This window comes from Macrobrachium rosenbergii, chromosome 21, assembly GCF_040412425.1.
Source record: "Macrobrachium rosenbergii isolate ZJJX-2024 chromosome 21, ASM4041242v1, whole genome shotgun sequence".
Taxonomy (NCBI): domain Eukaryota; kingdom Metazoa; phylum Arthropoda; class Malacostraca; order Decapoda; family Palaemonidae; genus Macrobrachium; species Macrobrachium rosenbergii.
The window spans coordinates 41,616,773-41,640,450 of record NC_089761.1 but is presented as its reverse complement, the minus strand read 5'-3'; the positions used below and the strand labels follow the sequence as shown (position 1 = coordinate 41,640,450).

Below are 23,678 nucleotides of genomic sequence, written 5' to 3'. Positions count from 1 at the left end.
CTTCGGTTACGTCATTCTGGCTTTACTTAACCTAACCTAATTTAACCTAGGGTCTTGGCAAAAAAACCGGGGCTGGTGCAATACTGGTATAAACCTCAGGAATTTGCGGACGGGATCAGTGAGTATTTCAAGATGAAGTGTACATGTAGAGTATATACTGCTATTAAGCGAAAAGATGGCAAAACAAAAAGTTAATACGGTATATCGTCAGGATCTGGTTAGTAATACTGTAGGGGCGAAGCCCTAACTACGTATGAGGATTGGGGCCATAGGAATGAGAAAAGAATTAGATGAAAAATGAAATCTGATTAGTTTGACCTTAACACGGGGCATCAGGACAGAACAGAGGAGGAAAGTCAGATTATCAGAACTCGTTGATAATTGCGATTTCCGGTAGACCTGCAAAAGGTACGAGTTGTAGCTTGGGGCCAGGAGTGACTCATTCTCCAGATTTCTGCAATCGTGAAACGAGGAACAGAAGCGGTCAAACGAAGGCTTTGAAAGGTCGTTCTAACTGATGCCTCAGTAATCAAGGTCAAGACCCCAGCTTCGGTCAAGTCAAGGCACGGCACCTCTCCCCCTTTCATTCCATGCCCCACCCGAGATGGTATATGCTCCAAGGCATTGGGTACTATGTTTCATATTCGTAGGTGTTCACGTCATGAAGTAGGAGAGATATATATATATATATATATATATATATATATATATATATATATATATATATATATATATATATATATATATATATATATATATATATATATATATATATATATATATATATATATATATATATATATATATATATATATAATATACATACATACATACATACATACATGCACACTTAACATCGGATATACCAGTGGAAATTTACTGTAGCACATTGCGTTACATCATTCTCACTTACTCTATAAATCTGAGGGACTAAATACCATCATTAGACTTGAATTAAGACTCAAGATATGATAAGAAGTTCCTTCATCGCGAGAGAGAGAGAGAGAGAAAATGTTCCATTTCATCCCCAAAGAACAACGTTTCTCGGAGACCAAATCCATCAACAATTAGTCCAACGTCATGATAAACAGCTTCTCTCGAAGCCCCTTTTTTGACGGTAACCATCGCATTCCCTGGAATAGATACCGGTTAGGGACGAGACGTGGGTGGGTGTCGGAGAAAAAGGAATTGTGACAAGGAAGAGGGAATTAGAAGACAAGGGATATTGAAGGCTGAATACGTGATCCAGATTTAGCAAATGTTCGGCGATAGATGAAAGATAAAAGGAGGTGGATAATGGTTTGGGAATAATGGAACAGTGGATAGGAAGACAAGTAAGAATCAGCTGGATAGGGACTGAAAAGATTGTCTCGCGACTTTGCAGAGATTTAGCGAAAAGAGAGAGAGAGAGAGAGAAAGGGACAAAGTGGATAAAGAACACCCGCTAGGAAGTGGGATAAAGAGAAGACAGGGAGGTGGAGAAGGATGAATAGATGGTCCTGATAGCCCAAAGTTTTGGCAGTATGAGAGAGAGAGAGAGAGAGAGAGAGAGAGAGAGGGAAATGCACTTTCAATGTTCCGAGATTCGGGTATGTTTGCTTTCGTCGGATGTCCCCCTTTTAGCGAGCATTATCAAACTCTCTGGCCAATTGTCATTCGAACTCCTTTTTCTTTTTATCAGTTTGTACTCTTATTCCAATTATTTTTTTTTTTAATCTGTTCCGTCGACTTACTCATATTTTTACTCCATCAACAAATTTCGCTAAAGATAAGTATTCACTAGTGTCTCTCTTTCTTTATTATTATTATTATTATTATTATTATTATTATTATTATTATTATTATTATTATTATTATTTCTATAGATAAAACCTGTTCACATGGAACGTGCGCACAGGGGCCATTGACTTAAAATTCAAGCTTCCAAAGAATGTTGGTTTCAACCTCCCACCGCAGACACCGCACTGCTGCAGGAACTGATCATGATACAGAGCCAGTGATTTTTCATCGCCCTGGGGGAGACGCGAACCCACAACACTAACCACTGTACCAGCGGACATTGTCGGTATATTCTAATAGTTTCTGCACTCTGACTTTAAATATTTGTTAACACTAAATAAGAAATTGGATTTTATTGTAATAAAACAATTAAATATACAAAAGAAGGAATTTGAAATTTTACCGAATAAAATCCAGACTTTCAAAAAAATCTGAAAACAACAAATAATAACATACCACGTTTTCACAAAAGACAAAGGGACTAAATATTTTAAAAAAGAAGAATAAACAATAAAAAAAGTACCTGAAACAACGGACATTTTTTTTTTACCAACACTTCATAATATAGCTGCCAGAAGTCAGCCATATCAATATTGATATCGTTACAGTATGTTAGCGTCACGTCGGAATGATAATATATAAGCCTCAACGATTATGTGCAGAGACAGGTGTCCTAAAGCATGCAGTCGGCCTCATATAAAATATCAGGTGGTTATTTCTCGGGATTACGGTTGTCATGGCAACCCGAATGGGTTTTAATTCGGATCATTTACCTAAAAGCATTGCTGCGCCACCGTGTTAATTCCAAGATAGTTTGGGCTATTAAGTTCTCTCTCTCTCTCTCTCTCTCTCAACATTTTTCTGAATTAATTTCTCTAATTCTCTCTCTCTCTCTCAACATTTTTCTCTGAATTCTCTCTATCTCTCTCTCTCTCTCTCAACATTTTTACTGAATTCGTTTTAATTATAATTCTCTCTCTCTCTCAACATTTTTATTGAATTAATTTAATTATAATTCTCTCTCTCTCAATTTTTATTGAATTTTTATTATAATTCGTTCCTTAAAGTTTTATGACATTTTCTCTCTCTCTCTCTCTCTCTCTCTCTCTCTCTCTCTCTCTCTCTCTCTCTCTCTCTCTCAACATTTTTACTGAATTAATTTAATTATAATTCTCTCTCTCTCTCAACATTTTTATTGAATTAATTTAATTATAATTCTCTCTCTCTCTCTTAGCAGTTTTACTTAATTCGTTCCATAACATTTTTATGACATTTCTATCTCTCTCTCTCTCAACATTTTTATTTAATTAATTTAATTATAATTCTCTCTCTCTCTCTCTTAGCAGTTTTATTTAATTTATTCCATAAAGTATGACAGTTCTCTCTCTCTCTCTTAGCTCATTCATAAAGTATGACTCTCTCTCTCTCTCTCTCTCTCTCTCTCTCTCTCTCTCTCTCTCTCTCAACATTTTTACTGTCCCTTAGCAGTTTTAATTAATTCATTCCATAAAATATGACAGTTCTCTCTCTCTCTCTCTCTCTCTCTCTCTCTCTCTCTCTCTCTCTCTCTCTCTCTCTCTCTCCTTAAGAAAAGAAAGTGAAGGTAACTTCCACACTGTGGGTAAAGGAGTAATATGCATAATCATTACACCGTGAAGAGTATTATGACAAGGGTTACATATATTAAGCAAGATCTTGGCTAGCGTAAGGCTGCGTTTCTTGGGCAACCGAAACAAGATAATATGCGGAAGGAAGAACTTGTATATTTATTATTATTATCATTATTATTATTATTATTATTATTATTGTTATTATTATTATTATTATTATTATTATTATTATTATTATTATTATTATTAGGGCCTTTGTTGTTTTTGTCATTAGCACATCGTTATTAATTTTGTTTTTATCATCATTGTTACTAAACATTATTAATAATAATAATAATAATAATAATAATTATTATTATTATTATTATTATTATTATTATTATTATTATTATTATTATTATTATTATTATTATTATTAGGACCTTTTTTGTTTTTTGTCATTAGCACATTGTTATTAATTTTGTTTTTTATCATTGTTACTGAACATTATTATTATTATTATTATTATTATTATCATTATTATTATTATTATTATTATCCTCGTTTTTGTTGATATCCTTATGGTAGTGGTTAGGCATTTTATGTAGTCATGTAGGTGAGTATTCAAATGAATACCTTCCATTAAGTATAAAGTTTATCCAGAATATTGTTGAGGAATTTCCAAATGATATAAGAACGTTCGGAGACCACAAACCTCCGCCAGGGCTAATGAGGGTATAAAAGGGATAGACTTTAACGTAACGAAACCTAGGGAAGCCTTGTCTTACCTAGGCCCTCTTACCTAGGACGCATACAGCGTTAATATAGGTCAGGGTCAGTGTCAGTATCCTCGGTGTGAGATATATATATATATATATATATATATATATATATATATATATATATATATATATATATATATATATATATATATATATATATATATATATATATGTGTGTGTGTGTGTGTGTGTGTATGTATGTATGTATGATTATAGCTTGATGATGAATAATATTGCCAAGACCAGGAAGAACATTCTTTATTATACCTTCGAGGTATAAAACCTCATCATCAGGCTGAAAAACCGACAAGGATGAGAATCAATGAAATTACAATAAAATGAATTGTAATAAATCTTCAGCAAAAATACTAACCAAATATATAAAACGAACAATAATTACAAACTAAAAGGGTGAGATGCAAGAAAACGAAAAATTAAAAACGAACACAAACATAAAAATATAAAAATAAGGTGAAATGCAAACAAACTACCAATCACAAAGTAAAATATTTAACGACCCAATTGTGTACCTACTATGAAATTACACGATAGCTAGTTGAATACCAGACGAGTTGTTGTTCAATTCCGGTTTCATCTTTTTAATAAACAGCGACTCTGAAATCAAAAGGTCCAGTCTGTTTGAACAAAAAGTCAGTACCTGAAAATCCAGGTCAGTGATAGGATGGTCCTGTGCTAAACTGTGTTCCCTAATGGCAGAAAAGGGTGGTTTGGAAAGAGGAAACCTAGTTCTAATAGAAAGACCTCTGTGTTCCAAAATTCTGTGTCTGAACCAGCGAGAACTGGATCCCACGTATCGCAGACCACACTGCGAACAAGTAAACGACACAGGAATTAAGGTCCACACTCTCATTTCCCTTTCAGCGCTGAGTGACCTCATAAGTCCCAGCCCTTCGCCTTTGGTCTAAATTTTATATTCCGTTCTACTCACTATTTTTGGTTAACGACGCCCATCCAGAGTCAAGTGTGGTCCCCGTACATTCATCACCCCGCTCATCGGAAAATCAAGTCAGACCGTGGCTGTGAATCGGAAGGTGTATGATTTTGCTCTACAAAAATCATTTCGATGGTTATTAACGTAAATGAATTTAAATGATGCACCACGTCATTGCTGAGAATTTCCTGAGAGATGTGAACGGGTACCTACACTGCTGTCAGTTTAATAGGAGGTAAACACTGTCATTTATATCTGTAGTTTATGAAACAGATATCGTCTTAACCACGAAAGCAGCAGAAATGTTTTGCTACATCTAGTTTACAGTTAAATATTTACACTGATTGGAATATCCTTGCCCAACCGGAAGGCATACCAAGTATATCGGAAGTTTAAGCATCAGATATCGTCTTAACCACGAAAACAGCAGGGTGTTTTGCTACATCTAATTTCTGCTAAATATTTACACTGATTGGAATTACCGTTCCCAACCGGAAGTATGAACAACCGTCAGCTTCTTAAACACAAGTGGGAGGTCTGTTTAACGTCTTGGTAGCAAATGCAAGATCCCTTTGACACTTCTGACTCGTCAAGCTAAAAAAGAATTGAAAAATTATTACACTAAATGATGAGTAAATGCTTAGCTAATCTGCTATTTTAAAATTCATTCTATAATATTTCTATTTAACATGATTAGATTGGTATATTGGCACGGAGTGCATTTCTGATCCCTGTAATTGTGAGCATTCCACGATATACAACACTCCCGTAATGCTTTGCGGTGGCGTCATTACAGGAATCTGCACAAGAATCGTCTCGCTTTTTACGCAGATACCTCGAACACTTTCTTTCATATATATATATATATATATATATATATATATATATATATATATATATATATATATATATATATATATATATATATAGTATATATATATATAATATATATAATATATATGTATGTATGTGGCGTCCGACAGTTTATGATAGTCGCCTTACTATAAAGAGGATTATGCTCGATTCTCGTAGGATTTTAGAACCAATCCGTTAAATCCTATTGTGCCTCTGTTGATCAGAGCAGTGGATTGGGTACCTGATGGTTAGTCGTTGTGGTGGGCCCAGGCCAGAGTTGAGAAAAGTCTTACTAAATGACGTAAGGGACACGTCTTTTCAAGGGCAAGAGGTGAATGGTAGTTAATAAAATGTGGTGGGTGGCAGAAAGGGTAGGGAAGATTGTCAATCGCCGCCATAGTAAGTCCTTTTTCCATGATTTTGACCGTTAAATCGTTTTTCCACAATTATGACCAGTAAATCATATTTTCATATTTATAACCGTTAAATCGTTTTTCCGCAGTTATGACCAATAAATTATATTTTCATAATTATGGCCGTTAAATCGTTTTTCCATAATTATGACCAGTAAATCATTTTTCCGTAATTATGGCCAGTAAATCATTTTTCCATTATTATGACCAGTAACTCATTTTTCCATAATTATGACCAGTAAATCTTTTCCATAATTATGGCCAGTAAATCATTTTTCCATTATTATGACCAGTAACTCATTTTTCCATAATTATGACCAGTAAATCATTTTTCCATAATTATGACTAGCAAATCATTTTTCCATAAGTATCACCTAACAAGATATCCGAATCATACGAATCTATATAATTAGAATCAATCATTTTAGACAGACAAACTGAGGAGTTGGGAAATAAGTTTTCTACCATTTTATTTGACGTGTGAGAATAGATTGATTGATTGATTTTTATCCATAAAACGAGGCCTGCAACTACCAAGGTCGTCGATGACGCAGATACATGTTATCAATTTAATTTGTATCAGGGAAAAACAAGTAAAAAATCAAGTTTTCTGTACAGCGTATGATACTGAATGAAACTTTCAGCCGAGGACCATGAAACTCAACCACGGTCCGGTGATGGCCTGTGTTGTTGGTACCTATAAGGATGCCAGAAGCACGATTATGGCTAACTTTAACCTTAAATAAAATAAAAACTACTGAGGTTAAAGGGCTGCAATTTGGCATGTTTGATGATGGGAGGGCGGATGATCAACATACCAATTTACAGCCCTTTAGCCTCAGTAGTTTTTAAGATCTGAGGGCAGAAAGAAAAAGTGCGGACGGACAGACAAAGCCGGCACAATCGTTTTCTTTTACAGAAAAACTAATAAGTGGATATAAATTGACTCACTTAACAACGAATATCGAATTCACATTTAATAAATCGTCCCTCACACTTGGAACGCTGAAGGAGGAGAATCGAGTGGAAAGGAAGATTTCACAACATCGGGAATAAGAGAATCTTTTTCGCTCCTTCAAAGGAACTTCCCCGAAGTAGCTCCATTCGTTCCTTTGATCTGATTTGCCTTCCTAACAATTCCTTCCTCAGTTTTATTGAGTCTCCTGTAATTCACAGCAGGTGGGAGGCAACTCTCTCAGCCCCCTCCTCCTCCTCCTCCTCCTCCTCACCTGAGCGTCCGGGAAGATCAGTTTCGTTGTGCGTTTACCTGTGTATACTCATGTATATATTTTACACATGCACATATTTGTATAATAACATGTATATGTATATATATATATATATATATATATATATATATATATATATATATATATATATATATTATTTATATATATGTGCATATATATGTTTGTGTATATATATGTGTAAATTTGTACTTGTTTTCATGTGACATGTTTATATGTTTTAATATTATGTGTAACAAATACTTGTCATTATGTGACATCTTTTACCCATTGGGAATAATTGCATCCAAGGGGTACCAGTCATTTATTTCCAATTTATCACATGGCCGGAAGGATAAGTCTGTCACATAAATTTGAATCCTGGCCGGACCACATGCATTTACCAGTTACGATTATCCTTAGTCGTAAGTTATTCTCAAGGTAAAGTAAATTAGATAAAAAGTATATTTCAGGCTTATTTATTTGTGTTGAGGTATGTATGACGGCCACAACGCAGTGAACCATCAACTGATTCTCTGATATCCGTAGGCAGACTCCTGCTGTTAAATACCTTGACTTCTAAAATTGTAAGGAAATTGAGACTTTTCCTTTAGCCAGGGTTCGAACCTGGCTCAGGAGAATCAAACCCAGCACTGAACTACCAAACCTGTCTCAGGAAATAAAAGTCTGTATCAGTTCATAATTATGTTTATACCATGTACAGTTTTACTGCGCTTGTACTCGATGCTCGATGTACATGGTCCAGGATTCACTCAGGAACTCATTACGCGTGCCAGAATTCCAATGAACACCAATGGGAAAGTCGCCTATGTATATTATCTTTACTCTGTGAGTTTATGGAAGTTAAGGTTGCAACCCTATTTTACTTAATATCTTAAGAACGTAATGGACTGGATTAATGCTGACAGTGAAATTTGTCCTCAAATACGGAGGTACGGACTGCTATGTCAGCCTGAATCCTGTTTTCCTATCTTTATCTCCCCATAAAAGAGGGTTAATCTGGTAATACTGTAATTAAATACTTAAACTCCCAGGCCACAGGTATGCACTACTATAGCTACCAAAGTCTTATTCTTTTATCTTGATTTTTTTTATTCAAGAAATAGTCATTCTAGCGCTGATGTAAAACCATCCATCTTCAAACAGATACGAACTACTGTGGCTACCAAATTCTTATTCTTTTATCGTATTCTTATTTTTTATTTTTAAACTTCAAGGAATAGCCATCCCAGTACTAACGTAAAACAACCCATCTCCCAACAGATGCGAACTTCTATAGCTGCCAAAATCTTATTCTTTTATCGAAATCTTTTTTTTTTTTCTTAAACTTCAAGAAATAGTCATTCCCTAGCTAATGTAACCCATCTCCCAACATATACAAACTAATGTAGCCACCAAAATCTTATTCTTTTATCGAATTCTTATTTTTTTTTCTTAAACTTCAAGAAATAATCATTCCGTAGCTAACGTAAAATAACCCATCTTCCAACAGATACAAACTTCTATAGCTACCAAAATCTTAATAACCCATCTTCCAGCTAAGTAAAATAACCCATCTTCCAGCATATACAAATTACTATGCCTTCCAAAACCTCATTCTTTTATCGTATTCTGAGTTTTTAAAAACTCCTAGAATTAGTCATTCCAGTACCTACGTAAAATAACCCATCTTCCAACAGATACGACTTCAAGAAATAGCCATTCCAGTATTAACGTAAAACAACCCATCCCCCAACAGATACGAACTGCTATGGCTGCCCCTGGCTGCCAACTGCACGGAGAAGATCCTGGCGCCGCCTTCCGACGTCCACTGGGTATGGTATGTCCACATGTTGGCGCCAGAGCACTACGCCAGGGACTGTAAAAACGTCGTCGGGCAGATAGTGGACCATAAGCTTTTCAAGCTCAAGGTGCGTCCGTACCCTATGTTGTATGTGTGTCGCTTTTTCCTTCGGGAATATTTGTGTATGCGTTTGTGTGTATGTATATATATATATATATATATATATATATATATATATATATATATATATATATATATATATATATATATATATATATATATATATATATATATATATATATATATATATATGCTATATATTAATTATATATATACATATATAGGATGATATATTAATTTTTATTATTAATATTTTTGGATCTATATATATATATATATATATATATATATATATATATATATATATATATATATATATATGCTGTCATTCCGACATTTACCTTATAGGATGATTGTTGCGTTTTTATTTTAAGTTTTTTTTTCTCTCTCTCTCTCTCTCTCTCTCTCTCTCTCTCTCTCTCTCTCGTTATTTATTATTTGATTTATATTTTTACTGATTTACTGATTTACGTATGTATTTGTTGGTTAAAAATGAATATATGCCCATTTTTATGAATCGGAATCTCCCTCTATCTTTCTCTCTCTCTCTATTTATTTATGTATTTATTTATTTTTTATTTATGTATTTATTTATTTATTTGTTGGACAAAATGAATATATGTCATTGCACAGGTTTTATGAATGTACATATCTCTCTCTCCTGCTCTCTTTTATTAGGTAAATGTGTCATTGTAAATACGTAAATCTGAAAAGCTCTCTCTCTCTCTCTCTCTCTCTCTCTCTCTCTCTCTCTCTCTCTCTCTCTCTCTCTCTCTCTCTCTCAAAACCCCGACACGCGCGCGCACTTACCCCAAAGCACCCCGTGTTCCTTTATTTACCGCGTGTGGAGAAAAACACGCCGCCGTAAAGGTTGAGGCAGTATGTTTGTCAAAACATGCCAAACCTAGTTTGGCCCGAGGCTGGAAAAATAACGCCAAAAGGCCGTTGTTTTGGGCCAATTATGTTAAATGCTTCCTTCATTCGCGTGCGCGTCTCCACATACTCTTTTTAATGGCCTTTTCTAATTTGGGTAATTTTGTTTTCCCGTGCGTGAAGAATATCTTTTGTCAAAGCATTGTTCCTCGAATTAGAATAACTCCGGTGTGTGACTGTTCCCCTTTATTTTGGGTGGAAGCGGTTGTGACTCTTGATTATTTTTTGGATGGTGTCGCCACATTTTGAAATATTTATATATATAAATTATATATATATATATATATATATATGTATATATATATATATATATATATATATATATAAATATATATATATAAAATTTATATCATGATTCATATTCAACATTAATACAAACTTTAATATCAATCGCTCTACACATATAACATATGAAAATATATTATTTATATATAGGTATAAAAGGACATTTGTTTCTTAACATATATATGTATATATATATATATATATATATATATATATATATATATATATATATATATATATATACATATATATTCATATATATATACTGTATATATTATATATATACACAAACTATTAGGAAACTGTAAGAACAGGTAGATTGAGGAATGAATTACCATAAAAATTAAAGAAAAGGAACACGAAAGAGTTATATTTCGGGTTGTACATCCACCTTTAACGAATGATAATTTCTTCATTTATAAGGACATTAACGACACATTACATATATATATATATTTTGAGACATATATATATATATATATATATATATATATATATATATATATATATATATATATATATATATATATATATATATATATATATATATATATATATATATTTATATGTGTATATATATGTGTGTTCGTAATTGTCTAGTTGTTCTTAACTATTTTTATATTTGTTCTGTTGGGATTTTATTGTGTTATTTATATTATTTATTATTGTATTTGATGTTAGGTATCGTAAATTTTTCACTGGGATTGTTTAGTCTTGATTCATTTCCTGATTTTTTCCTTTTCGTTGTCTGTAAAAGAGGCTTTTTCTGTCCATCCGCACTTTTTCTGTCCTCCCTCAGATCTTAAAAACCACTGAGGCTAGAAGGCTGTAAATTGGAATGTTGATTATCCACCCTCCAGTCATCAAGCATACCAAATTGCAGCCCTCTAGCATCTTGAGTTTTTTATTTTATTTAAGCTTAAATATAGTGATGATCGTGCGTCTGGCACCGCCGAGTCCAATTCTGGAGGCGTAGCCGACGCACTTTCACTTGATCGCGTCTGGGGAGCAACTGAGCGCTGCCCGGTCGTAGTTGAGAGTTTCATACTGCAGCACATCGAGAGGCTCGTAACGATGTCAATCGAAGATAGTTACAACAAGATCGTAACACTGCGGCTTTATGCGTTGTACAGAAAACTCAATTGCGCCGAAGAAACTTCGGCGCATTTTTTACTTTTTTAGCTTTCTGTAAAAGAAAACGATTGTGCCGGCTTTGTCTGTCCGTCCGCTCTTTTACTGTCCGCCCTCAGATCTTAAAAACTACTGAGGCTAGAGGGCTGCAAACTGGTATGTTGATCATCCACCCTTCAATCAAAATACCAGATTGCAGCCCTGTAGCCTCAGTAGTTTTTATTTTATTTAAGGTTAAAGTTAGCCATAACCGTGCTTCTGGCAACAGCATAGGATAGGCCACCACCGAGCCGTGATTAAAGTTTCATTGGCCGCGGCTCATACAGCATTATACCGAGACCACCGAAAGATAGATTTATTTTCGGTGGCCTTGTTTATTAGCTGTAGCGGCCGTACAGAAAACTCCATTGCGCTGAGGAAACTTCGGCACATTTTGTACCTTTTTCTTTTTAATCTTCCTCGTCATTCGCGCAGCAGTTTCTTCTTTCATTTCATTAAATTCTCCTCCTATCTCATGTCGTCCTTTATACAATATCTCTCTCTCTCTCTCTCTCTCTCTCTCTCTCTCTCTCTCTCTCTCTCTCTCTCTCTCTCTCTCTCTCATCACCACTTCTGCCCATCTTTCCATCGATTCCTTGTCAGCATCTTTTCTTCCTCACCCCCCCCTCCTACCTCCTTTTAACCTCTTCACCTCCATAGGGCACCTTTCCTCCTCCTCCTCCTCCTCCTCCTCTTCTGAACGATGACTAAATCCTCGCTACATACCTTCCCCACCGTAGCATTTTCTCTCTCTCTCTCTCTCTCTCTCTCTCTCTCTCTCTCTCTCTCTCATTTACCGTGAGAATTAAATATCTTCATATCAGAATGGTGTTACCTTGCTAATTACTGGTTAGATTTCCTTCTATCCATTGCTCTGATACATATATATTATATATGTATGTATTATATATCTATCTATCTATCTGTCTATCTGTATATATATATATATATATATATATATATATATATATATATATATATATATATATATATATATATATACAAATGGTCACTATATAAAAAAAGGGTGAATTATTACATAAGACGGAGTTAGTGGGGGCTGGTGAAGATGTCGCGACTGGCTAGAGTGGATGAAGTAGCCTCGCTTTTTTTTCGGACAGCTTTTTTCTTTTCAGTTAAGATACTAAGGCTTGTTGAGGGTGGGTAGCTAAAGTTTTTCTTTTCTTTTTTATATATATGGTTATTACTTACGCTGGACTGGTCATGGTAAGGGAAAAAGGTGAAGGGCTTGCTGATGTCTGTCGCTTGAAGGCGCAGTGGAGTGACCGAGATGAATTAAGTTTGTTTTACGCTCATGAAGAAGTCAGACATTTATTACTTAGGCGTTGTTGGCGGTTGGTGAAGAGGTTATTGAGATGGAAATCTTCCAAATTGGGCCTCTTGGAGGTGTAGGTGGTGGGTTGTTAAGTATATCTTAGTTTAACCAGTCCACTGAGCTGATTAACAGCTCTCCTAGGGCTGGCCCAAAGGATTAGATTTATTTGACGTGGCTAAGAACGAATTGGTTACCTAGCAACGGACCTACAGCTTATTGTGGAATCCTGAACCATTACAACGAGAAAAAGTGAAGTATTTAGTTTAACCAGACCACTGAGCTGATTAACAGCTAGGGCTGGCCCGAAGGATTAGATTTATTTTACGTGGCTAAGAACCAATTGATTACCTAGCAACGGGACCTACAGCTTATTGTGGAATCCGAACTACATTACAACGAGAAAAAGTGAAGTATACCTTAGTTTAACCAGACCACTGAGCTAATTAACAGCTCTCCTAGGGCTGGCCCGAAGGATTAGATTTATTTTACGTGGCTAAGAACCAATTGATTACCTAGCAACGGGACCTACAGCTTATTGTGGAATCCGAACTACATTACAACGAGAAAAAGTGAAGTATACCTTAGTTTAACCAGACCACTGAGCTGATTAACAGCTCTCCTAGGGCTGGCCCGAAGGATTAGATTTATTTTACGTGGCTAAGAACCAATTGATTACCTAGCAACGGGACCTACAGCTTATTGTGGAATCCGAACTACATTACAACGAGAAAAAATGAACCTTAGTTTAACTAGACCACTGAGCTGATTCAGCTCTCCTAGGGCTGGAAATTAGAATTTTATGGCTAAGAACCAATTGGTTACCTACGAACGGGACATACAGCTTATTGTGGAATCCGAACCATCTTACAACGAGAAATTAATTTCTATCACCAGAAATAAATTCCTCTAATTCTTCATTGGCCGGCCGGAGACTCGAACGCGGGCCAGCAGGGTGCTAGCTGAGAACGGTACCGATCCGTCCAACGAGGAACTTAGGTAGTGGGTTGTGTAGGGGCAGTTGAGAGATGAGCTCATATAAGATTACATTGGTCCTAAATGAATGAAGTTCCTCATTTTTTCATCATGAAAATACCAACCAAATATGACATTGTCAGGTGCTGTTCTGTGTGGGTGTAGGGATGTATGGGTGTATGTATTTAGGTGTAGAGGTCATCGGACCAGTTAAGAACTTCTGTAGAGCTGTTATTGGGAAAGTGAGTGGGTTGTTGACAGTGGGCTTGTATGGGCGGTATGGGCCTCAGAGGATGAAGGAATTCATCTTTTGCATCTCATGGGCATTTCAGTTGCGACGGAAGTACGACACTCCAGGTATTGATTCCCTCAGAGGATTAACAAGACGGATATAATCCTTCTGACGCCGAGACCATTCTCTCTCTCTCTCTCTCTCTCTCTCTCTCTCTCTCTCTCTGGGAAAGATGGAAAATCAATAAAGTAAATTATGTGTCTTTTAGTAAACTTTATATATACATATGTATGTGTTAGTATATATGTAAACTCTTTGGGCTTATTTGTCACCCTCATCTACATTTACTGGTGGTTACCCATCTAACTAATGACCAGTCCCAACATTACTGATATAAGCATTTGTTCACTCACACACTTGTATATACACATGTAACACACGCCGAAAAAACACACGCGCCCACTCTTCCGGTTTACCAATAATTCGGAAATTAAAGTAACGCTGTAAACATTAAACATAATTCCTCAACCCACCCTTGCCCTCTCTCTCTCTCTCTCTCTCTCTCTCTCTCTCTCTCTCTCTCTCTCTCTCTCTCTCTCTCTCTCTCGTAGAGACTTACTCGCCCACCGTTCCATAAAGCGACAAAAATCCATCGAAAACCCATAAAATAATTATAATTGATTTGGCATATTGGGTTTCGGAATGATCGTCACAATCATAACGATAACAATAACGACGGCGTAATGCGTAACAATAAGAGCGTAATGCATTAAAGCTTCCGACCACAAATGCGGGGATTTCCTCTTTGTGTTCCATTAAAGGCAATTGAGAACGTCCCGCTCGCTCTGTTTATTTATTCTCTTCTTTTATTTTTGGTATTTTGTTTAAAGCGATAAGATAATTATGGATAATATGATTGCGCTGCTCGGGAGATAGGAATTATGATGAAATGGGGAGAAGAAAGAGGAGGTGAAAATGAGACGGTGCGAAGAGGAGGAGGAGGAAGAAGAGGAGACGGAGGAGGAGGAGGAGAAGGGGGAGTGGGGGGAGGAGGAGGGAAGAAACGCCTTAAAAAGGGAATAGAAAAAGCTATAAAGATTAATTGGTCTCCAGAGGTGGAAGTAATGGGTTTACATGAGAATTACAGATGAGAAGGAAGGAACATTTAATACAGAGAGAGAGAGAGAGAGAGAGAGAGAGAGAGAGCGAAAAATGCCGGGAGAATGACGACATAAATATTAAAGGACAATAATAATGATCAGTAGAGATGGGGAGATAGAGGTGGATAACCTGAAAACCGATTCATTATTTCATATTCTGACTCCGTCGTTTCATTTGCCCAGGTTTGCTTTCAAGAAAGGCGAGAATCCATCTTGTTGTCTTGTTCAGGCAAAGGGAAGAAACGTCGTAACCATAACACGTATAAGGAAATTGACAATGTTAGCATTAACGTTATAAACCTCACTTGGTCGGGAGTTGAACATGTCCCATTGTGCTTCCATCTATATATATAGAAAAAATTCCTGAAGGATAGTCTGTGTGTCAGAAGCTTATTTAGCATCTGAGGAACACGCGATTTCATATTGCCTATAAAAAAAATCCTTGCCAACTATGCTGCCCCTAAAATGGAAAACTGCAGTATCTGCAAAATTTTCGAAATTGAGATATGCCACCTATTGGGCTCGTGAAACACTAATACACAAGTTACTGCAGTTTCAGAATGATTCTTCAATGCTTTATTTAGGGGTCCCATTTTTAGTATCTGCAAAATTCAGCAGTAAGGCCAGGGAAAACTGCGGTATCTACCATTTTTCTCAGTTTTGTATTTTTGCAGATACTGCGGTCTTCCCCTTTTTAGGGCAGTATATACATCAACATTATAAATCTCTCACTCATTTAGAGACAAGGAATTCAGGTCTGCCTTCGAGCACACCTGTAAAGCTGTAAATACGAAGACATATATGCAATAAACGCATACAGACATTACATACAAGCCTGTTTTTCCTACTAGACTGATTTGCGCATGCACGCAACACTGAAACACTTAAACCATCATTTGAATTGCACGTATGTATGTCACAGGTGATTATTAGTGTGCGTACGCAAGTACATGCATGCATAGATATGTGCATATAATACTATGCGGATTCAGTATCCGCTTATAAAGAACTTAACTAAATTTAGGGTAGTTGGAGGGAGAGTAGGAGGATAGGGGAGCGGACGAATGTAAAATTGTGCAATAGATTGCAATTTTCCTTGCGTTTTAAATCGACAATAAGAAAAGATGGTGCTGCTGAAAGAAGAAGAAGAAGGAGAAGGAGGACGCTAAGTATATGAAATTTAGGTTATTGTGCAATTCTTGGAGAAATTCCAATGAAATTAAGACAATTCTATAATTAGCTTATCTCATGAAGTAACTAGCGCCTTAGCTTACCAAACTCAGAGATCAAGTCTTGGAAAAGGAGGAACAGGGTCACGACCTTGAGCAGTTTTTAAGATGGAGGGGTTTAGGAACCATTGAGATTGGTTATCTTTGCTATCGATATATCGAAGACGATTGGCTGACGCAGCACCATCATTCGTTGTCAACACGGTGGTGATCATTATATAGGTAGATGTTGATGTATTTTACTTACTACTTGGAAGGAAAGTCAAGATGCTTTCATAGTATGTTAGCTGTTACGTAAATGCATAACCAACTGATACATACAATTCGTCATCTGCAAAATTTTTTGGTCTTCGATTGATGGCTTATTGGCTTGATTTTAATTATGGTAACATCCACACAGTCGGCTGTTAGATGACACTGACTAATTCTTCGTAGTTGAGCATTCAATCATCATGTATTATATATATATATATATATATATATATATATATATATATATATATATATATATATATATATATATATATATATATATGTATGTATGTATGTATATTACGCATCCATATACACACATACATAAATAAATATTTTATATATTTTATCTATTTCTTTTGTGATACTGAAGAGTGACTCACAGTTATTGATGACTCGTCTTTTTCGCGGGATAAAGATGATCGGAGTTTTTCACGTATCAAGTCAGCAATATCGTTTTCTGTCTTTTGTTAAAAAAAAATTGATAAATCGTGTCCATTTGTTTGTATTTCTCTGATCAATAGGTGGATATATGTGGATTTATGGCGTTCATTTATTCCTTGAAGTTTGTTTCCAACTTTTTTGTAAAGATTACAGTTTTATTTTATTTGATTTTTTTTTTGGGGTTAAAGAATACTGCCGCAGCATTTGTCTGGCTTCTGAGTTATTTTTTTTTTTTGGGGAGGGGTGTTTATCCAGAGTGGATGTAATACTTATGAAACATTACGCTTACTCCGATCGTATCATTGCCCTCATTGTAACCCATTGCCCCTTACATTAGACTTGCTACCTCTGTCGAAAGCGTCAGTAGCTACTTACTTTGTAAGTCAGTGTTGTCAACGCCAAGTTTTCCCTTCCATTAAAAGTGGGATTAAATATACAATATATAAATATATATATATATATATATATATATATATATATATATATATATATATATATATATATATATATATATACATAATATATATATGTATATATATATATATATTTTTAATCACACATATATAAATATATATATATATATATATATATATATATATATATATATATATATATATATACATAATATATATATGTATATATATATATATATTTTTTAATCACACATATATAATTATATATATATATATATATATATATATATATATATATATATATATATATATATATATATGTATATATATATATATATACATAATATATATATGTATATATATATATTTTTAATCACACATATATAATTATATATATATATATATATATATATATATATATATATATATATATATATATATATATATATATATATATATATATATAGAGTAGATACGGGAAATAAAAATAATCTTTAATAACGTTTTCATAATACCAATAGATGAGAATCCTTTTGAAAACAATCACCGAACTAACTTAGTGCATTAAAGCGAGCTTAGGAAGAATAAGAATAGTAAGACTGGACTGAGCGCTCAGAAACTAGACAGAACAGACACGAGGTATTAAAATGAATTTATATATGATAACAGAATAAAAAAAAAGCTATGAGTAGACAGGAAGGGGACGGGAGGCCCATGAGAGGGGGTTGAACACAAAGGACACCCATAGGACAATAATGGAACCTCCGAAGGAAGTGATGAATCAGCGAATTTTTTTTTTTGGGGGGGGGATGGCAACAAAAGGATTAGAGCTGATGATAATCAGCTATATTATAAAGAATTCGGTCTTCGTGTGAATGGCTTCACGAGGCTACAATAGTCAAGAGGTGAAAAATGGAACGAGATTGTTATTAACGAGAGATAAGGGGTTAGGCAACATTTTTAACCTTGGGAAAGTTAGATTATGATAGATACATGAAGAGTGTTCGTTCCTTAAATGTTTCACCATAAAGGAGATCAGATATACTGATTGTATAAGTTTTTTTCTCTTGGGTTTTGAGTCGAAATTGGCTTAATTGTAAAACCTCATTTTTTCCATTGATTCTCCCATTGGGATCCAAAATCTGAAAAAAAATTATGAAAATGCAATTAACTTTTTTTTTTTTTCTAAAAAAATTACATTTGACGTATATACTGCTGTTTTGGGAGCGAAAATTATCAAAAAAATATATATAAGAGTTATTGCTTTCGTTTTACAACACAGCGCTCTGTACATGTTCTGCTCTCTACGGATATAAGATCAATCTGTACACGTTCTGCTCTTTACGGATACAAGATCAACAAAAAATATCTGTAACGTATAGTTTCTAACTCAAAACAAACCCAGTTCGTCTCAGAGCAGAATTTATATAATAATCCCTCAACCCATTTCTTCGTCTTGAGGAGGTCAATCGATTTTTTTTTCTTTTTTTTAAAGTTACGAGCCCCGAAGATAAGGGCGCTCGCTCGTCGGTCAGCCATTGTTAAATCGGCATGTCAGCGTTGGAGGGTCTCAACTTCAATGTGTGTTACGTAACAGTTTTTATAGTAATCAGCATTTTGGCTTTTTTTTTTTATTCCCATTAAATTTTTAGTATTATCATTTTTTTTTCTTTTTTGATTAGGTTTGGTTTCGTATCATTCACCTTTTTCATTTTTTTTTTTATTTTCACTATTAGATATTTTGTGTAATTGGCGTTTTTCAGATTGTTTTCTTTTATAGTTTAGTTTTATATTAATAAAAAAAATTTATTCTGTTTTATTTTCTTGTTCAATTTACAATTTTTCCTATTTTTTTATTTATATCCTGTAGTTTCTTTTTACATTAATCCCCTTTTTTTATTTCTATTACATCTTTAGTATTATTATCCTTTTTTGTTTGTTTTTTTATTATCAGGGTTGGTTTTATATCATTCACCTTTTTTTTCCTTTTTTATTTTTACTATTAAATTTTTTGTGCGATAAATATCTTTAATCTTTGTTATTTTTATCCAGTTTGGTTTTATATTTATCAGTTTTTTCTATTTTTTTGCCGGTTTGAATTAGTATTTTTCTGATTTTTATTTATCTTGTCTGGTTTCTTTATTACATTAATCGGTATTTTCGCACTCCATATTTTTTCTAAGATTCATCATATTTTTTACCCTTTTAAAAATTTTTATGCATCAATCTTTAGAATAATCACCATTTTTCCGCTTTTCTTTTACTGTATCTTGTTTGATTTCATTTATTTTTATTTTCTATAATTCAGGCTTTTTGCTTTTTTATGATTCCTCTAAACTGACTTTTAGAATAATCAACAGACTTTCGACCACATTGTGACCCATTACCCCCAGCATTTTCCGCTAATGTTTGTTGCTAGTTTTTTTTTTTTATTTCTAAGGCAGAGGAGCTTACACTTTGGTCAACTCTCTCCCATCTTATCCGGGCTTGTGACTGGCTTAAGTACATAATCTCTCTTGGCAGAGTGGATCGGCATTTTTTAGGGGGCGCCGGTTTTTTATTTATTTTTTTTTTTTTATTCCGTTTCGTTATTTTTTGGCTTCGGTCGAAATTTCCGATCGGATTTTTAGACTGAGCATTATTACATTAATTTCTCTCCCTTTCAGTTTACCATTAGGATTTAGACTGAAGTGAATTTTATTATTTATTTTGACTTGTGTCTGCTTGAAAATTTTTATGTCTTTTTGATTGTTCAGAGATTTTTTTCCTTCTTTTTTTCTTTTTGAAATTTCTCTTTTGATTTTGAGACTGAATTACCTCTTTTTAATTATCTTTTTAATTATTAGATTAGTCAGGCTGGTTTTTTTAATTCTTTTTAAATCGTCTTTAATTCTTAAAATTATTTCATTTTTTAACTCTTCGTTTTAATTTCTATGTTAATTTTCTTTTTTGTGGTGTATTTTATTCCGATGAATCAGTATTTTTTGTTCTCATAATTCTTCGAATTGTAAACACAGTAATGGTGATCAGAATGGAACTGATTTACCAGCGAACAATATTTTGTTACGCTAATTATGATACTTATGAATATTTTAAAATCATTATAAGGTACATGGCATAAATGTGTAAAGTTATTCCTCTTCTCTCTCTCTCTCTCTCTCTCTCTCTCTCTCTCTCTCTCTCTCTCTCTCTGGATCAACAACGGTCTTCATTCACGATAAGGCGAGGCGAGATCATGTGCTGAAACGTAAACATATTAATATCGAATTTCATGTATCACTTCCGGGTACCCCGAAGTCAGTAGGTATAGCTAGCTCTCTTGTTGACATGCTCTGATGTAAGCTAAGTACATTCCCTCTCTCTCTCTCTCTCTCTCTCTCTCTCTCTCTCTCTCTCTCTCTCTCTCTCTCTCTCTCTCTCTCTCTCTCTCTCTCTCTCTCTGCTACACACGCACGCACGCGCGCACTGACACACACACACACACACACATTGGCCAATAGATTTATAAATTCAAAATTCAGAAGGTTCCTTAAAGCAAGAAAAACCACACACACATTCATTGGCCAATAGATTTACAAATTCAAAATTCAGAAGGTTCCTTAAAGCAAGAAAATGCACACACACATTCATTGGCCAATAGACTTACAAATTCAAAATTCACAGGTTCATTAAAGCAAGAAAGTGAATTCATTGGCCAATTTACAAATTCAAAATTCAGAAGGTTCCTTAAAGCAAGAAAGTGCACACACATTCATTGGCCAATAGACTTACAAATTCAAAATTCAGAAGGTTCCTTAAAGCAAGAAAAACCACACACACATTCATTGGCCAATAGACTTACAAATTCAAAATTCAGAAGGTTCCTTAAAGCAAGAAAAACCACACACACATTCATTGGCCAATAGTCTTACAAATTCAAAATTCAGAAGGTTCCTTAAAGCAAGAAAGTGCACACACATTCATTGGCCAATAGACTTACAAATTCAAAATTCAGAAGGTTCCTTAAAGCAAGAAAGTGCACACACACACACATTCATTGGCCAGTAGATTTATAAATTCAAAATTCAGAAGGTTCCTTAAAGCAAGAAAAACCACACACACACATTCATTGGCCAATAGATTTATAAAATCAAAATTCAGAAGGTTCCTTAAAGCAAGAAAAACCACACACACACATTCATTGGCCAGTAGATTTATAAATTCAAAATTCAGAAGGTTTCTTAAAGCAAGAAAATGCACACACACACACACACACACACATTCATTGGCCAATAGACTTACAAATTCAAAATTCAGAAGGTTCGCTAAAGCAAGAAAATTCTTCTTGGTATCGTTTTCTATATATATTTGTTTTTTATCCTTGCAGGCGCTGAAGAAGGCCCACAAGAGGACAAGAAAACTGTGGATGGAGATGTACCCTGACGAGCCCTTTGATGTCATCCTGGACGGTTCCCAGCCTGTCTCTCTGTCGCAGTACACGTCACTCATCAGCTACGATCTGGAAGCAGCTGTTGGCCGCCAGAGTACGTTCTACTATCAGGTGAGGAAGGAGACAGGCGCGGGCAAATTGATTTCTTTTTTATTCCTGGTTTTCAAAACTGTCAAAACTTGAAGTTCTTGAGATATTTGAAACTGAAACTAAAAATAGTTTTATTATTAAATTTAAAAATAGTTTTGTTGTTACATTTGAAATTAAAACTAAAAGTAATTTTATTATTAAAATTAAAACTAAAAGTAGTTTTATTATTAAAATTAAAAACAATTTTGTTGATGCGTTTCATCGTGTTAATGAAATGAGGAACGGTAAAAATTTTTGTGTTTTACTATCAGGTGAGGTGATTAGGATCAGCAAAGAAATACTCTTATTTTTTCCTTATATAAAGTTTATTCTTAGTTGTATACTACTGTTTATGAACTGAGAAATGTTTATATCTGTGTTTCATTATTGGGTGAATACGCAATCCCGATCGGGTATATTTTGTTGCAAAAACATTAAGCCGAAAGCTATTACTTGTTTATTGTAAAATACTTTGATGATGACTAGAGAATCGTTACGTTATATATTTTTTTATCGTGTAGCTTTTGTTAAAGTAAGTTTTTTTAATACTTTCAAGCTACCTACGCCAACTTTATTTATTTAAGAGGTTATGTGGTTAAACAGTGACCACAAGGAATGAATAATAAATGTTATGGATATCTAGAGAATGGAAGAGGTTAATTTATAATTCTGATATAATTATTCCGGAATAAATACAATGGATGATGGTAGGATAAGAGAAGAGATGCATCACAGAATAAATGAAGCAAGAAAGTAGGATATTGTGTGCAGAAGATTGGAAGAAAAACATGAATTATCTTTGAACGCCAAAATGGGAATGTATGAAGAAATTGATGAGCCACCTCTCCTTAATGGAAGTGAAGTGTCGGTGTTGAATATGAATTGAAGACAAAAACGAGAAGCTATTTATATTTGCTACTTACACAGTATATGCAATGTAAGAAGAAATGAAAGGGTGAAAATGGAGATCCAGAAGCATGGATGAAAGGATGAATCAGAATATTTTTAGATGGCTGTCCATGTGGAAAGAATGAACACCGATGTGAGGGTGGCAGTTCAGAATTGTCATGAGGGACGAGGACTGGAATGCCCGGAAGCATTTTTCCGAGATGTAACCGAGTACCTAGACCTTTCCCTGAAAAAAGCGGGACGCCATATTTTAAAAACTAACCAT

General features: G+C 34.4%; 1 protein-coding gene across 3 annotated transcripts in view; it reads left to right on the top strand.

The window, feature by feature from the left end:
• The window catches only part of LOC136850007 (uncharacterized), a 142,804-nt gene that overhangs the window by 27,919 nt on the left and 91,207 nt on the right, over positions 1-23,678 (top strand). For all 3 annotated transcript variants that reach the window (XM_067123556.1, XM_067123555.1, XM_067123554.1), the window contains exons 2-3: positions 9,356-9,527; positions 22,313-22,486. In XM_067123556.1, the coding sequence (XP_066979657.1) occupies positions 9,356-9,527; positions 22,313-22,486 (346 nt within the window). The remainder of the gene's footprint in view (positions 1-9,355; positions 9,528-22,312; positions 22,487-23,678) is intronic.